The 17,594-nt window shown below is 62.8% G+C and overlaps 1 protein-coding gene across 1 annotated transcript in view; it reads right to left on the bottom strand.

Moving 5' to 3' along the window:
- Positions 1-4,538: 4,538 nt before the first annotated feature.
- The window catches only part of STC2 (stanniocalcin 2), a 14,282-nt gene continuing 1,226 nt past the window's right edge, over positions 4,539-17,594 (bottom strand). The window contains exons 2-4 of the mRNA XM_084886207.1: positions 16,470-16,612; positions 13,522-13,733; positions 4,539-7,992 (exon numbers count right to left, since the gene is read on the bottom strand). Of these exons, the coding sequence (XP_084742333.1) occupies positions 7,608-7,992; positions 13,522-13,733; positions 16,470-16,612 (740 nt within the window). The 3' untranslated portion in view covers positions 4,539-7,607. The remainder of the gene's footprint in view (positions 7,993-13,521; positions 13,734-16,469; positions 16,613-17,594) is intronic.

The following is a 17,594-nucleotide window of genomic DNA, read 5'->3' as shown; positions in this document are numbered from 1 at the left end:
CCAGTTGTTTCACTGAATTTTTCATTTTTCTCTCTTATTTTTAAACTAGAGCCCTGGTGCATGGAATTTGTGCACAGGAGCGTGTGTCCCTCAGTCCCGTCTGCATCCTCTTCAATCTTGGACCCCTCGAGGAATGTCCGACTGCCCGTTTAGGCCCAATCCCAGTAGGATAGGGCCTAAATGGGCAGTCGAACATCCCTCTCACAAACCAGGACTGCTGGCTCCAAACTGCTCACCTGTCTGCCTTCCTGATTGCCCCTACTGCTTCTGCCTGCTAGCCTGATTACCCCCTAACCACTGTACTGCCAGCCTGATTGATGTCTAACTGCTCCCCTGCCAGCCTGATTGCCCTTAACTGCCCTCCCCTGCCAGCCTCATCACCCCTAACTGCTCTCCCCTGCTGCTCTGGTCTCCCCTCAACTGCTCTCCACTGCAGGCCTGGGTCCCCCCCAACTGTCCTTCCCTGCAGATTTGATTGCCCCCAACTGCCCTCCCTTGCAGGCCTAGTACCTCCTAACTGCCCTCTCCTGCTGGCCAACTTGTGGTGGCCATCTTGTGTTCACATGGGGGCAGCCATCTTTGACCACATGAGGGCAGCCATCTTGTGTATTGGAGTGGCAGTCAATTTGCATATTATTCTTTTATTAGATAGGATAGAGGCCTGGTGCATGGGTGGGGGTTTGCCCAGAAGGTTGTGCCAGATCAGGGTGGGGGTTCCCTTGGGGTGTGGAGTGGCCTAAGCGAGGGGCCTATGGTGGTTTGCAGCCCAGCCACGCCCCCCGGCAATCCAAGCAGAGGCCCTGGCATCTGGGATTTGTTTATCTTCTCTAATTGAAACTTTGTAGCCTTGAGAGGAGGCCTGCCCTGGCGGGAAGCTTGGCTTCCTCCATCGCCGGGGGAAACCCAAGCCTCCTGCTTCCTCCAGCTCTGTGGTCGCTGCCACCTTGGTTGCGTTGATTTGCATACTCACTCATGATGGACTGGTGGGTGTGGCTGGTGGGCGTAGCGGAAGTATGGTCAATTTGCATGTTTCCCTCTTATTAGATAGAATTTCCTGAAACTCCTGAGGTTTTTCTGAATGTTCTTCATTTTATCCCCCTTAGCAACAGAAGGACCATGAGTGGCCTAGATGCATCCGTGAGAGGAGGCAGGAGGCCCACCAGGGACCACTCTGGACAAGTATGTGAGTGGCTGGCTGGGTGTAAGGCAATAGGGAGTGGTGGGGACTGTGGTGAACTGGGATGTGGGCTCAGGACTGGTAGATGTTTTCATTCTTGAAGAGAAGTTGGAAATCTGGGTTTTCGTGGATTGTACATATTGGCTTTCAAAAAACATCAACGTCTGAGTCAAACAAAACACACAGGCAAGATTTGACCTCCCAGCCATCGTTCCCTGAACCTCTAGTGGGGGCCTTCTAGTCGGCCTTACATGCATTCTCTCCCTTGTTTCTCACACAACCCGGGGCAAATGCTGGGAGATTTGTACAGAGGCCGGCAGGGTTGACACGACCCGAGAGAGGTCACAGTTTGTGGGCCATGCTGAGCTGACCTCTTCCTCCCAATGCCCCCTTTTCCAGAAATGTGACTCTCCACGCAGTGCATGTCGGGGCGGAGGCGGGACCCCCAGCGTGACCCCAAAGCTTGGTGGTGACCAGCGAAGGGGCGGGCAGAGCTGCCATGAGATGTCTTCCCTCCACGATCCCATTTCTCCTCATTACCACGCTTGTTCTCCACTGACGATTTTGAAATGATGCTTTTACAATCGGGGTCATCTGACCTCGGCTGCTGGAGGGGACAGAGCTGTGCCAGCTCCTGGGAGGGGAGCCTTCTCCGGCCTCCCTTCCCTCTGGTCCCCGAGCATCTCTGGGTGGAAGGAGCAAGGGAGCGTGTGGCCTGCTCGGACCCCGGCCCAGCCGGGCGAACGTGAGCCACCCCCCTCCTCCGGGTCAGCACCCGCTCCGTCTGCAGAGCCTACCGAGGAGCCACGTGTGCAGGCCCCACCACAGCCCCCGCCGCCTGGTAGGCCCAGAAGTGGCTCTTGGTTCCCATGTGTTATTCTTGGTCTCGGAACCCCAGCGAGCGCTCTGGCTGTTTGCAAACTCGCCCACTTCCGCTGAGAAGGCACTTGGACCCCATCCTGGGCCGGCACTTCGTGCCTTTCATCCTGGCGCTCTTTAAAAATACATTTCTCTTCGTTTCAGCTGAGTCACTCTGCTCCTCCTCCTCCTCCTCCTCCTCCTTCTCCTCCTCCTCCTCCGGCTCCCCTCGGCACCCTCCCGGAGCCGGAAGGAGCCCTGTCCCGAGCGCTTGGCTCCCCTGGGCCGGCTCTTTCCAAACGTCAGCCTGTGAGGCGCTGGCAGCAGAGTGGCTCTGGCTGCTCGGTCTCCGCGTTCCTTCCCCGGGAAGGAGGGCTGCGGACTGGCTGTTCTGCGGGTGCCTCGCCCGGAGGTGTGCCCAGCCTGGGGGAGGGCCCTGTGCTCCCCCGAGGCCCATCGCTGTCCGGCCTGCTGGCCAGCGGGGCTCCTGTTGGAACTCAGGTCTGGCCAGAGCCAGGGCATCGGGGAGCCGCACGGGGCCCTCTCCCAGCTCGTGAGGGTCCCCCCGGTCCTCAGTCCTGGCCACCAGGCAGGGAAGGATGTGCAGCTGGTCCCGCGTGCGCTGGGCGGCTGTGCAGAACCAGGAGGAAGGATGGCCTCAGGGACCACCACGCACTGTGACGCACTCGTAGTTTGTCATTGCATCCTCCGTGCCTGGGGAGGGGCGCGGGCTAGCGGTGCGCACCTTTATTTCGTAGAGGAGGGAACGGGCTTAGAAAACTTAACTAATTTGCCAAGATCTCAGGACCAACCCTGATTTATTTTTTTCAGTCATTATTTCAAGAGAAAACAAAGAGAGAGATTTACCTGGTGCAAGCTAAGGGTCTGGGTTGGTGTTTCCGTCTATGTCTTCTGACTCCAAAATGGCAGCCTTCCCAGTGGTTTTTATTTATTTTATTTTATCCCCCCCCCCCAGTGATTTTAAAATACATATTTATTTTTATTTAATAATTCTGGATGGAGCCTGAAGCCCAGATACGTGCCCTGACCGGGAACTGAATCAGTGGCCTCCTGGTTCACAGGTCGATGCTCACCCCCTGAGCCACACCAGCCAGGCCTTTCCAGTGATTTTTAAGTTTGACGCCCACTCACCGATTCCAGACATGCCCGTGCCCCCTAAGCACCCCCCTCCGCGCCCCAGTTCCCTTTAGGGAGTGGCTTTCTGTGTGCTTTGTGGGGAGTGAGGGAGACCTTGACTCCGCCCCCGGCCGGCGCTCTGCCCTCGGAGGGTAATTTCACACAAAGCCCGCTCTGGGGCCAGGGGCTTAGAACACATTCAGATTTCTGTCCCCCGCCTTCGGGGTGCACAGCTGCAGCCCCCTGTGGAGACTTTGCTTAGAGGCCGGCTGGTCAGACGCCCTCTGTGCTCTGCTCCCGCAGCCTGTCCTTTCCTGGCGGATGGAGCCGAGCAGGGCTGGGAGGCCCCGGTCCTCACACCTGGGGTGCAAGCTGCTGAGTAAGAGGCAGAGTGCGCCCCTTCCAGGCGTTTGACGATGCCCGGGAGCCTCGGTTTCTTCATGTGTAAAACGGGGCCCAGAAATAATATCTGCACAGCACAGCAGCACCTGGGGCACTCGATGGCTCGGTCAGGGCGAGGATGGTGACGGGGGTGAGGTCAGGGGAGCCGGCTGCTAAGACGGGGCAGAGCAGAAAGCCTCCCAGCGGGGCACAGAGCCAGCGGCTGCCCAAATGCCCTCCTCAGCGGCACAGGCAGAGCCCGGGAGGGACTGCTCACGCAGGGAATCGGGGAGACGCCCGAGTTCCTCGCTCTCCCTGGTCTGCGTCTCTGCAGAGGACGGCGAGCCTCCGTTTCCCGCTCTGTCCGGAGGCAGGACTCCTCGGAGGCCGGTGCTAGCACAGAGCATAATTGTCCCTCCCCGCGGCCTCGTGGGAAACAGGAGCAATGCGGGTCCTTTACGTTAGAAATAAACTGAGTCCAGCAGGTCTGGGCCTGTGGTGAGGAGAGGCGTGCGGGTGCAGCGTCGCCGAGCTGGGTTTGAGTTCAGACCCCCGCTCGCGAGGCACACGGTTGGGGACAAGTCACTCGACCTTCCTATACCTCGGTTTCTTCATCTGGAAAATGGGGTCACGCCTGCGGCTTGAAGGACACGGGATGAGATCATGGATGCAAAGGGCCTCGCTCGGAGTCAGCGAGCCCGTCTACACGAGCCAGGGAGCGGGGGAGGGGGGGGCGGAGGCCTGGCCGCTGCCCGGGCCTGGCCCCTGAGCTCTGAGCCCAGAGGACTCTGCGCAGACTCCGTCTGAGCGAACAGGCGGCCAGGCCCCCAGGAGACTCGAAGGGGAGACAGAGAGAGCACGGGGCCTCCTGATGACCACGGGCCGGCTGCATGGCGCTCGGGCTCCCCTGGGCCTGGGTGACCCCAGGTTTGGACAGCGTCCCTCGATGGAAGGGACGCCCCGGGGGCTCCTTCACCCGGCTCCCCTCCCTGTATACTGAGTGTCCGGCGTTTCCCAGGGACTCCGAGGCCCACTTGTGTGCAGCCTCCCCCTTCGCGCGGGATGCCCAAAACCCTCGCAGACATGACCGTGTGCGAGTGGGAGCCATTTATTTAAACCCTCATTGCTGCTCCGGGGCGATTGGGCCAGGCGACCAGGGCCAGGCCCCGCTGCCCACACAGACGGAGGGCTCAGCGGGCGGGGCCGGCTCTGTGGCTGGTTCTCGGGCAGCGGCCGGAGCACGGCTGGCCCAGGCCCTGGCGGAGCGCCCGCTGCGGGCCTTTGCAGTCTCCGTGCGGGACAGAAGGTGGCGGCTGGTCCGGACCGGGGTGCCGTTCCTGTAGCTCTGGGTGTCAGCCTCCCAGGGCTCCTTGTCGACACAAAGCAGAGGTGCCCAGATCCTCTCACGAGGGTGCGGAGCTCAAAATAAACACCGCGTCTGTATTTGGCAGTCACATCCTTCCTCAGGGGCTCGGAGAAGACGTGTCTGACGTCCGCCGTCCGTCCGGGCGCCGCGCTATTTTTAAGGACGGCTCTGCTGGCTTCCGCTGCACACGCCCGCCTGCCAGCGCGCGGGAATGGGGGCTCTGCCCGGTTTGGAGCAGAAGAACCTCCGCCATGGGGACTCCCGGCGGCCTCAGAGCCCGCGGGGCCGGAGAGAGAGGCTGGCCCTCTGACCAAAGAGCAGGAAGACAGCAGCGGCAGGAAGGACAGCGAGAGGAACACATGAGCCATGCCACGCCTTCGGGGGAAGACACCGGGACCAGACAGATGCTCACAAGAGGAGCAGCACGTGACTCGTGGACACGGAGGGCCACGGCCACGGGAGGCCTTCCCAGGCCCAGCCCGGCCGCTGGCGGGCCGATGAGCATCTGGCCAAGCAGCGAGGGAGACGCAGGGAGCACGGTCGGCGTGCTGCCGCTGCCCGTGGCATGAGCCGGCCACAGTTTACACTCGGTTCCCGTGGCCGAGCCCGACACACCGAGCCTCCCCCCGCCCATGGGCAGAGCCGGATGAAGTGCGGCATTGCCTCTGCTTCTGCAGCTCCCGCTCTTTCTCGGTGCTTCTCCAGCAATTCGTCCCTCTCCCCTCAGTACCCAACACGGGCCCTAAAGGACTGGGGGGTTGACCCTCCGGCACCGTGTCCGGGCAGCAGTGTTCGAGGCGCAGAAACACGGCTGAGCTCCGGGTTCCGCCGTTCCCTGCAGCCAGTCATTTTGGAGTGGTTCCATTCCGTCTGCTTATCTCTGGCCTTCGCTGCTCTCAGGGCCAGCTGGGAGCTGACAGGAATGAGGGATGCATATTCTTTTGCCCGTTCACTGGACCAGGGGTCAGCCAACCCGGGCCCACGAGCCGAATCCAGCTGGGCGCCTGTTCGGTTGTATCGGCGTGAGCTAGGCCAGTGCCGTGCGGCCGGGCCTGCTTGCTTTCCTGCCACGTGGCGGAGCTGAGCGGCCGCAACAGCAGCCCCGAGCCCGGCCACGCTGAGCCCGGCCACGCTGAGATCCTGGCATCGACCCTCGGGCTCCCCACAGAGAAAGCCTGCAGCCTGCTCTGGAGGGCCTGGCCCGGAGCCCTGCCCTGCTCGCCAGCCGGGCTCCGCGTGGAGTGCTGGCAGCTGAAGGGACTGGACTCCCTTTCGCTCCTGCCCGTCCGCAGAGGGAAGAAAAGGCCTCTGTCTGGCGCATTGGAAGGAACTGCGGGAAATGGTTCTGATCCGTGCCTCCGGGAGCTTTGGTTCTGTCCCTCCTCCCCGCCTGTCTCTGGCCCACTCTGCCTGCTCTCCTCGCCGCTGAACGGCCAGCCCGGGTCTGGCGAGGCCTGGCCCGCAGACGTTGGCCGCCCCTCGGTGTGTGCGAAAGGCCGGCGCTCCCGTTGGGAGTTCCCAGCGCCCTCGCCTCTCTCCCGCTGTCCATCCTCCAGCGCGGAGGGGCCGGCTTCGCGGCGTGGCCTCCCGGGATCCAGGCTGGCGGGGATCCTGGGGAGATGCCGATACGCTGAGGGCGTGTTCTCCGTGTGTGGGGTTTGCCCCGAGCGGCGACGAGCTCCCCCGGAGGTAAGATGGACAGTGACGTGGCTCCGGAATTCCGCTTACAACGGCACTGAAAAACACACCGTACGCCCCAGAGACGGGCTGTAGCTTCTGTCTGTCTTTCCTCTGAGCGAGCCAGCTCCGTGGTCGGCAAACGGCGGCTCTCGAGCCACAGGCGGCTCTTTGGCCCCGTGAGTGTGGCTCTTCCACAAAATACCACGGCCTGGGCAAGTCAATGTTGAGGAAGTGGCGTTAGAAGTTTAATTTTACAGAATGTGGCTTTCCGAAGACGTTTCGGTCGTTGGACTGTGGACATTGGGCTCTGTTGGCGAATGAGCTTGCCGACCACTGGCCCAGTTGCTTGGTTTGAAAGCCATTTATTTGGATGACAGATAGGTAGATGTGACTAGATAAATAAAAAGAAATCGAGACTCGAAGCAGTGGTTACGATACACACACACCAGGGGCCTCGCCCTCGGCCATGGTTCCCCCGCCAGAACAGCGGCTCAGAAGTGACCCTGGAACCCTCGTCCTCCCGCGGAAAGCAGCTCCGGACCTCCAGGCCCCGTGCAAGACGCTCCGTTTCCACCTGGCACCCGGCACCCACAGGGCCCCTGCCTCCGCTGCACCCTGCTCTCCCCCAGCGAGGCCTCCAGGCCCCTGCCTGCCCTGGAGCCCGCCGCCTCCCGCCTGGTCCAGCCCCGGGGGCCACCGCCACCCCCGGGCCCAGGACACCGCAGGGTGCCCGGTGCTCTGTGCACGGAGGACAGAGCTGCAGAGCGCATGTGGCACGGCCCCTCCTCAAGGCGCAAGTGCGGGCCCCGCCGGCCCCCGAGTCCTCGCTGCCCTGGGGAGTCTCTGCCGCCTGCTGATGCCGCCGATGCCCCCCCTGCATCCAGTCCGCAGGCCCCTCCCGGTCCTGCGCGTGGCATCCACGTCTCCGTCGTGGCAGAGGTCCTGGGAGGTCCACAGAGGAGGACCCGGACGGCGTGGAGGAACGGTCTCCCGGCCAGGCCTCCCGCCTCACCTCCGGATGTCAGCGTGCTCCGCCTGCTGGTCCTCCCACTCGCTGCTCCCCGAGACCCCCTGTGTCCCCTGGGCCGCTGCCCGGCCCCGGGCGTGGGCGTTCGGCGGGCTCCTGCTGCCCCGCTCGCCCTTGGCGAGGCCGCGGCCCGTCTCCCCGCTGCTGGGCTCCGCGTGGTGGGCGCGTGGGGGCCTGGCCCGGTCCGCCTGCAGGGGGCGCTCGGGGGGCGCGGTGGGCGGCCTCTGCAGGGCCGAGGTGCAGAAGCTGAGGATGGAGCACAGGCCGCCCCAGCTCTGCTCGCACTGCGCCTGCACACTGTGGGTGACGGCCTCCTTCACCTCCTCCCCGCAGGTCAGCAGCAGGTTCACCAGGTCCACGTAGGGCCTAGAGGGCAGAGCAGAGAGAAGACGCCCATGCCACCAGCCCCGCGGCCTCCGCGCACCGGGACCGCGCAGGGGAGGCGGAGAAGAGCTTTCTGCGATTACCTCCTGCCTCTACCCATCTTCCATGGAGACCTGGTTGCAACCACCCGTTCCTGGACGTACCAGGCCCGCCAGCCAGGCTTCGGAGGGACCGAGAGGCCCAGACAGAACCCACCCAGGACACGGGCCTGGCAGTGCACAGGTGCGCAGGACGGGGGGCGGCACCTCTGGGAAGGCCGGTGAGGGTGCAGCTGTGCGGACAGTGCTGGGAGGGTGGGCGGCGCTGGGCATGCTGGGAGTTTGCTAAGCAGGAGGCTCTGGTGGGCGTGGCCACGGGTCTGGGGTCGGGGAGGTCAGAGGAGTGACCACTAGGCAAGTGGAACAGGGTCTTCAATACCCAGCTGGGGCCCCAGCCGGTGTGGCTCAGTGGATAGAGCGTCGCCCTGTGGACTGAAGGGTCCCGGGTTCAGTTCCGGTCAAGAGCATGTATATTGGTTGCAGGCCCTCCCCAGCCAGGGCCCTGATCCCTGCAACCAATCGATGTGTCTCTCTCACATCAATACTTCTGTCTTTCCCTCTCTCTTCCAACTCTCTAAAAACCAATGGAAAAATATCCTCTGGTGAGGATTAACAACAAAATGAAAATAATTAAAAGAAACAAACCCACAACCAAAGCGGGGAGCCTGTTTGGTGAGAGAGGGGGCGCTGCCGCAGGTTTGGGGCTGCAGGCGCGGCAGGCCGGCCCCTGGCACCTGGCGCCGCAGGGCCGCTGGCCTTGCTCCGGGGGTCGCTCTTGCAGGCGAGCCTTCCCCCAGCCCAGCTCCCCAGACACACGTCCCCGTGTCTGTGTGGGCCCCGGGGAAGAAGGGGGGCGGGGAGGTACGGGAGACACCCGCTGTGCACCTGGAGGAGCTGACCCCGTGGGGAGGGCGGGGGCAGGCCGCTTCCGGGAGGTCATGTCCCCGAGTGCTGCCTGTGCCGGGAGGAGAGGCTGAGGGCGGGGCTGGCCGCCTGAGCGGCTTCCCACCTGGTCTCCCGGAGCTGGAGGGGAGGGCTGGCCCCCGGGGGCGGCGGGTTTGCAATGAGAGCCAGCTGTCTGCGGGAGCAACAGGTGCAGCTCGGGAGGGACGCGCCGGTGGCCGGGGCCATTCCAGCCGCCGCGGGGCTTTCTTGCAGGAAAGAGGAGGAATGAGCGCCTCCGGGAGCCTTGCTCCGGGGCAGGAGCTGGTGCAGGCGGTGGGGGCAGTGTGCCCGCTCCTTATCCTCACGGCCCAGCTGGGAGAGGGGTCCTGGCACAGCCACAGCGAGCCTTTCTCACCCCGCACTGGCCTCTTCCACCCCCACGGCGGGTGTGGAGTGTTGCATGTGGCTCACCAGCATCCCGAGGGAGCCAGCCCTCGGCCGGCAGTTTCTGAGTCTCTCTGCCCGTGAGCATCGCAGCTCCGGGCCGGCCCCTCTCGCAGGGAAAGCCCTCTGGACCGTGAGGTCGCTTCGAAGGACCACGGCTTTCTCCCTGTGAGCCTGGACCCCGTGGCTGTAGGTGAGCCACTTACTGCTTCCTGCGCCCGTTGGCTGTGGTGGCTGGGCAGACTGGGTGAGGCTTGGGGAGCAGTGTATCGCCATTTTGGTGAGTCAGTCCTCACGTTGTAATTGAGGGAACAGTCCTCATTTCATAGATGGGAACATGGGTTCGAGGTGGGGAGAAGGTGGCTTTTGGAAGCTTCTGGGCCTGGGGAGCGTGGGGCTGGGCTGAGCGTGCAGGGGAGATGCTTTGGGGGGTGCCTGTGTGCATGGCTGATGGGAGGGGCTTGTGCTCTCAGGGAGGCCCCGAGGGTGAGGCGGACAGTGGGCTGAGCAGAGCGGGCACAGGGCGGCACAGGGGAAATGGCCAACTCGTGCCAGTTCCCTTCTGCCTCTTGAAAACCAGGTCCCGACCGCCTCGGGGAGCTCAAGTTCACCGAGTGCGTCTGCCTGGCAGCCCTGCCCGTCCCTGCCACGTCTCTGGGCTCCGGAGCAAACTGCAGGGAGCGTGCCTGGCCTCTGGGGGCTACACCAGCCTCCTCTTCCCGTTTCCTTCCCGGAGTAAGGGAGGCTCCTTCGCCAGCGTGGCGGGCCTGCCGATGCCCTCAGAACCCGAGGTGGACCGGCGAGGGCTGGACAGCGGCGTGCTCCTCCTGCCCTGAGCTGTGAACGGTGGGTGGGGAGGGGTGTGGGGGGGGACACGTGTGCTAATCAGAGCTGCGCTCCTGGCTGGCGAGCTGGCGCGGTGCCCCCTCGCCGTGTCTAATGACGAAGCCCAGCTCTCCGTCCGGCCTGGGTGCCAGCGGGGCCGGGGAGGTTAAAAATACTGAGCGGGACGGGCCTGGAGGCCGCCAGCACCCAGCGGCAGGGTGAGTGAGTGGTGGCTGCGGCGAAAGTGAGGTGAGGGGTGACGGTGTTTGGGGGTGACAGGGATGCGGGGAGAATGGGGTGACTGCGATTTCGCCCCCTGTAAAGCAGGAAGCAGATCCAGCGCTCATTTATCTCCTCTGTGGCCAATGCCACCCATGCTCCAATGTCTTCTCGATTTGGGGGGACTGAGATCCTCTGCACCCCAATCCGTTAGGGTGGTCACAGAACCTGAGACGCTCACGCAGGTGAAGGGGCCGCACCGTCGTGGCTAGGGGAGGCGAGGCAGCGGGGGGGGGGGGTGGGGGGGGTGGGGTGGGGGTGGGAGGGGAGGCTGCGGGGGGGGGGGGAGGAGAGACAGCGGGGGAGGGGGGTGGCAGCGGGGGGGAGGGGAGGCAGCGGGGGAGGGGGGTGGCAGCGGGGGGGGGGAAGGGGAGGCAGCGGGGGAGGGGGGGTGGCAGCGGGGGGGGGAGGGGAGGCAGCGGGGGAGGGGGGTGGCAGCGGGGGGGGGGGAGGGGAGGCAGTGGGGGGGGAGGAGAGACAGCAGGGGGAGGGGAGGCAGGGGGGAGGGGAGGAGGGGGGAGGGGAGGCAGCGGGGGAGGGGGATGGCAGCGGGGGGGGGGAGAGGGGAGGAGAGGCAGCGGGGGTGGGGTGGGGGGTGGGGAGGGGAGGCAGCGGGGGTCGGGGGGCTGGCTTAGCAGGAGGCCGGGCCACTTGGTCCCGGGCAGGGAGTGTTCTTAACGGAGGCCCAGGCTTCCTTTCGGGCTGGGGAGGGGGTCCCGAGGTTGTTCTCAGTGATGTGAGGAGCCCTTCGGGAGGAAGGGGACTCCGGAGAGCCACAGCGCTTTGCTGCTTCTTAAACGTGAAGGCGGTGTGTGTGTGTGTGTGTGTGGGCAGGGGTGGCTTTAAAACCTGCAGTTTTCTGCCAGGCGAGGATAGCTCAGGGGTTGAGTGTCGACCTATGAACCAGGAGGCCATGGTTCGATTCCCGGTCAGGGCACAGGCCCAGGTTTCGGACTCAGTCCCCAGGTGTGGGGTGTGCAGGAGGCAGCTGATCAATGATTCTCTCGCATCATTGATGCTTCTCTCTCTCTCTCCCTTCCGCTCTGAAAACAATAAAAATATATTAAAAAACAAAACAAAAAACCAACACAACAAAAACAAACAAAAAACCCCTGTAGTTTTCTGAACCAAGACACTTCTCCAAAAAGACAGCTTCTTGGCTCTGGGAGCATCGGGCAGACTTACAGACCGGCTCCCCTGGGCCATGCTGTCTCTGTGGGACGCGGGTTCAGGACAGTGACCTCCCGGGTTTCTCAGCCACACGGTGCCAGCGTCTCCCGGACTCTGAGGAGGCCATGCACAGCGCTCTCCTTGGGTCCGGGGATGCATTTGGGAGGAGGGGAAACCCTGGCCTCAAGGGGCACCAGTGACCCTCTGACAGTTTGGTGCGGGGGGTGGGGCAAGGGGAAGGGGGCCAGGCCAGGCCAGGCCAGGAGCAAGGAGGTTTGGGGTCTGCTCCGACAGCCGGCGTCAGGCCTGCGTCTCACCAAGTGCCCAGTTGGAAAGGAGGAATCTAACCCCGGAGGGAGGTCGCTCCCCCACAGCTACACGGGGCCGCGAGCTCGGTCTCGTGGGGAGAGATAACAGAGAGATCCAGGGAAAGCTCAGAGCGGCCGGCACGTCACTCCGCGGTCGCTGGCCTCGGCACAGGTATTTGAAGGGCAGAAAGAACCCGTCAGGCATTCGTGGAACGCAGAGAGAGGGCGTCACTGTCTTGCTCTCGTCAGAAGCTGCCCGTGGAGAGATCCTGGGCGACAGTCACCGGGCGTGGCCAGAGCCCTAGACCCTCGTGACCGCGTGGAGAGTGACAGAGGGTGCTGCCCCCGATCTAGGTGGTGTGTGGGGGGTGGACATAGCTTCGGGGGAAGGGGAGGGGAGGCATGCCATGAACGAAGGAGCCAGAGTTCATACAGCCCTCCTGACAGCCCGGTGTGTACTGTGTGAGGAGCAGCGGCGCCGGCAGGCTAGCACCGACGGCCCTGGGCCGCTCAGCGAGGAGCCTGCTGTCCGGCTCCTCCTTCCCGGGGGAAGGGGCCGGCGTCACTCGGGGGCTACAGACCACGCTCCGGGCTGGCACAGCCGTGTCGCCCGGCTTCACCCTCTGCAAGCGCTGGGACCCTCGCAATGGCCTGCTTTTTAAGGAGTGGGATTCCCGGGGTTTATTACGGAATGCCAAGCCTCTGCATACGTCAGTCTGTGTTTCCTCTCCGGCAGAGGGGTTTGGCTGCTGGGAGTTTCTGACTTTGCTCTCCATTTTCCCGGGGAGGGCGTTCCTGCGCTAGAGGCGGGAGCTGGACTTGGTGAGGCCCGGAGAGTGTGGGGCAGGGAAAGAGAAGCGGCTCTCGCAGGTGGCCGGGGAGAGCGCAGTTTTTGGAGCCCGACGGCCCAGCTGGAATCCTGGCTTTGCCTCTCCCTGCCCGTGACCTTGCCCTCCGTGAACCTCAGTTTCCTCATCTGTAAAATGGGCACAAGGACGGTACCAGAACCCGGCTATTGCGAGGATCCAGTGAGAAGTTCACGGAAAGCCCCGAGCCCCGGCCTGGCCCTCGGGAAAACCCGGGCGGGTGGTACTCGCTGTGGGGTGCCCGCTGAGCTACCGGGACCCTCAGAGACCGGGCGGGTCGCAGCCGAGGGGAAGGCGAAGGGCATTTCTGAATCCCCCCCGTTTCGTGCTTAGGAAAAGGGCTTCCTGTTTCTGTGGCTCACGATTCTGGAGCCGATGGTGCCAATTGCTTGCGCTTTTCCTGAAGGTCAACAGGAAAGGCGGTCCCAGGGGAGCTGGGCAGCTTTCAGAGGTAGATGCACACCCCCCCGCCCACCCCCATCCGGTGGGAGAGGCTGGCCCTACCCACAGCCCAGGGCCACCCGAACCCCAGGGCCACCCAGACCCAGGGCCACCTGGACCCCAGGGCCACCTGGACCAGGGCCACCTGGACCCCAGGGCCACCCAGACCCAGGGCCACCCGGACCCAGGGCCACCCAGACCCAGGGCCACCCACACCCCAGGGGCACCCAGACGCAGGGCCGGGGAGACACTCACTCGCGCAGCAGCAGGTCCTTGAAGTGGATCATCTCCACCATCACGCGGGTGTTGTCCCGGGCGGCCGCGCACAGGTCGTGCTTGAGGTAGCATTCGCGCTGCAGCTGCAGCACCATCTCCCGGATGGCCGGGCACTTCCGGCTGATGCAGCCGAACCGGTGCCGCAGGGCGTGCGCCTTGCAGCGCAGCGCGTCTTTGATGAAGGACTTGCCCTGCGGACGGAGCACGGGGAGAGGTGAGGGGGCGGGAGACGGGAGGCCCGGTCACACGTGCGGACAGGGGCCCCCGGGGCTCACCCAGGGCGTTCTGCCCACGGCACCCGGACCCTCTGGCAGGGGGCAGGCGGAGGCTTCGCCCCGAGGAGCGTCCAGAGCGGCTGGATGCCTCTGGCTTTGGCCACAGAGGCTGTCATTGGCGGGGACTCACAGGCCTGCCTCCTTCTACTTGGTCCCTTGTGCGGTGGCCGTCGGAGCCGCCTGTCCCCCGAGGCAGGCGGACCAGGGTGGCGGCTTTGTGGCAACTTTCCTGGGACACAAGGGGACGGAGATCCCAAACTCCTTGGTGGTTCCCAGCAAGCGTTTCCCCAAGTAGGAGGAGCCTGCTTGTCCAAATCTCCCGCTGTTTGTGCCTCCATCCTCTGAGCCCCGGAGTGACACCGAGGGGGGCCGCCCAGCGGGCCTGTCCTGTCTCCATGCCTCCCAGCACCCCAACACACACGCCTGAAAGTGATGCGAGGACTGAGGATGACTGCCTCTGAAAGGCCAGCCTGGCACCCGGCCTGGCAGCATCTGGCCCGCAGCCCCTCCCCCGGCCTGCCTGTGAGCCCGGCGGACATCTGGCCCGCGCTCCTCTTTCCTGGCAGCCAGGAGGGCGCTCTGCTCCTAGAAAGGAGACAGCTGTTGGGGGTGTGGAGGCGCGCGGCCTGCAAGTCAGCTCCCTCACCAGCCTCGGGGGCACAGGGGCATTGTGGGATACCACCCGGCCATGCCGCAGCCCCTTTCCTGTAGAAACGAGCTGTCCTTGAGAGGTCACCCCTGATTTCAGCCAGGCCCGGGAGGAGCGGCGTTGGGGTCGGGAAGCCAGCCAGCATGTTCATTCCGGTCCTCTCCCCCCGAAGCCATGGAGAGGTCTACGGATAGCAGCATCTCGTCTCTGCACACCGCCTGCACGCCCCCCCTCCCCCCAGCCCCTGCCTCCCGGTGGGCCTCGCGTGGGGCGGAGGGCAGGGCGTGCCGGCTCTGGAGTCGTCCCGCACTGAGAAGGGGCTGGAAAGGGAAGCTTCTGACGTGAGAACCGAAAGGGAGATGCATGTCGCGAGGGCTGTGGCCGGCTGTCCTCCCGCCGGCTCCTCCCTGACGTCCCAGGGGAGGGCCCTGAGACTCAGCCGTTCCCCGGATTTCCCATGGCGCTCGCTGCCTGATCGCCCTGAACCCAGCGGGCGGTGTTAGCAGGGAGCCTCCAGGAGCTCAGAGGCGCGGGCCTGGGGGTTTCTGTTTCCCCTCCGGCCGCCCCACACCCGCTGCCGGGCAGCCTGCCAGCCGGCCGCACCCCTCTCTGCGTCCCAGGCTCTGCTCTGTCCGGCTCCCCACAGGGTGGCAGGGGACGGTGATGGCCACGTTTGTCAATCCCCCGAAACCGCTGGCCCCATCCTGACGCTGTCCTCACCCTCCGGGGACGTGGGAGAGGAGGTTTGTGAGGGACGATGGCAGAGGGTGTCACGTGGGTCTGGAGAAGCGTGGGGAACCTTTTTTTTTCTTCTGCCAAGGGCCGTTTGGATATTTATCACATCGTCGGAGGGCCTGCTGTGTCTGGTCAGACATTTCATTAGCTCATCCCTTGGCAGGGCCAGACGGAGTGACTTCCCGGGCCTTCTACGGCCCGCGGGCCGGACCTTCCCCACCCCCGGCCTGGAGGCGGGCGAGGACACGAGGACGGCGAGCCTCACGCCATCGGAAACGCACCCGGGCGGTCAGCACGGAGCCACAGGCGGCCTGCGGGCTCTTTTCCAGCCCCGTGCGGCCGGGTTTTCCCTCGGGAGCTGGCACCGCCAAAGTGGGTCAGGCCCTGCCTATATTTGTTATATGGAGCAAAACACCGCGTAACGTGGCCAGCTGCAAGCTGCGCCTCGGCTTCTCAGGCTGGGAGCGGAGGGGCTGCTGGTGCGGGGGCCCCGGCTTCTCCATGCTGCCTACTCCCACACCCACGGGGTGGGGGTGGGGATTTCTCCCGGGGCCGTGTCTCCTGCAGAATAACTTGTGGAATATATAATCGACTTCTCTGCCCTTCTCTCCTCAACCTCATGCTCCTAATGTGATGGGCCTGACATCATGAGCCTCCTTGCGGGCTTTATCGTGACCTTTGTCTTCTTGGCTAAGACACCTTAGGTCCATGGTCGGCAAACTGCAGCTCGAGAGCCACAGGCGGCTCTTTGGCCCCTTGAGTGTGGCTCTTCCACAAAATACCACAGCCTGGGCGAGTCTATTTTGAAGACGTGGCGTTAGAAGAAGTTTAAACTTCTTATTTGGCTCTCAGAAGAAATTTCAATCGTTGTCCTGTTGGTATTTGGCTCTGTTGACCAATGAGTTTGCCGACCACTGGCCTAGATGACAGCTCCAGAGAGTAGCTGTCCAGGGCAGGAGCGGGAGACACTGCCCCCGCCGTCCACCTACCCTGTTTCCCCGAAAACAAGACAGTGTGTTATATTAATTTTTTCTCCCAAAGTTGTGCTAGGTCTTATTTTCAGGGGATGTCTTATCTGTCCATGCCCTAGGTCTTATTTTAGGAGGATGTCTTATTTTCGGGGAAACACGGTAGAATGCCGCTTCCAGGTGACAGAACGCACCACGGCTGAGCCGCAGAGGAACCTGTCTGGTTGGCGTGTCTTTCCAATCACCGTGTCATCCGTGACGCACCCACCCCAGGCACGCTCGGCTCCTTAAGGCTTTTACCTGGGCGTCGAATTTTCCAGCGTTGTGCAGGAAAGTCATGCAAATCCCGTGCAGGCCCCGGATCTCACACGAGTTGTTCTCGAAACACTCAAACACGCCACAGCCCACATCGCCAGCGCCCACCAAGCAGTGCTGGATCCCCGCTGAAACGAGAGTTACACACGGCCTAGGCGGCGTCCTCAGCATGCTGCGGGAGGCAGAGGGGTTAGTTGAAATAAAAGTAATGACAAAAATAAATGAATGAATGAATGAATTAATTAATTAATTAAGGGGGTAAAAAGTTAGCATGAACATCTCCAGATCGAAAAAGCCAGGGAAAGAAAAAGTCACCATTTATTCTACTTATGAGAAATAGCCGTGGTTGTAAATATTTGTAAAAATAAATAAATAAATAAATAAAAATTAGCCAAACCTATGTTACAAAGAGCACAACCGGAAGCTGGGTCTGAGCACCTCATTTTCCACCCTCTTTCCCCATCTCATTCAAGTGCTTGTGGGAGTTCTCAGCTTGGGTTCAGCTTTCTAAAGCTGCAGACAAAGTCTGATTTTAAAGGAGCAGCCTGCCCCTCTGCAGGCCACCCATGAAAAGCCTGAGTCTCTACTTGGGAGCCTCCTGACCCCCAAAGGAGAGCATCCAAAGAGCACTTTCAGTTCTGCTTTATGATTCAACACCTGAAAATCAAAACCAAATCCCAGCACCTCAAAACCATGGTCTTCGCAACCTCAGGCACCGGACACTGGTTTGGGAGCAGGCTGGGCATGGCAGTCAGAGGGGGGCTGGTCCACAGAAGCAGCCTAGTAGCCAGAGACCCCTTGTGTTTAGTTACTTTTGGTATATTTTTATTGATTTCAGAGAGAAAGGGGGAGAGAGAGACAAACATGGATGATGAGAGAGGATCACTGATGGTCAGCATGGGCCAGAGACTCCTTTTAAATAGAGATCCGGCTGAGATGTCACTTAATCCCCTAGATTTCCTGAGACTAGGACTGGGACCCCGGGGTTCGCTCCCTCCTTCCAAAATGTGGCCCAGGGCCTCCACCTGAAAGGGTAGACTGAGGGAGCTAACTGTCAGGCTGCCACTCCAAACTTCTGCGTGGTCTTCAACCACAAAATTACACCCAAAA

The sequence above is a fragment of the Pipistrellus hanaki genome, assembly GCF_964339955.1.
Source record: "Pipistrellus hanaki genome assembly, chromosome: 5".
NCBI lineage: Eukaryota > Metazoa > Chordata > Mammalia > Chiroptera > Vespertilionidae > Pipistrellus > Pipistrellus hanaki.
Note: the sequence above shows the minus strand (reverse complement) of the source record. Positions and strands in the feature narration are given on the sequence as shown.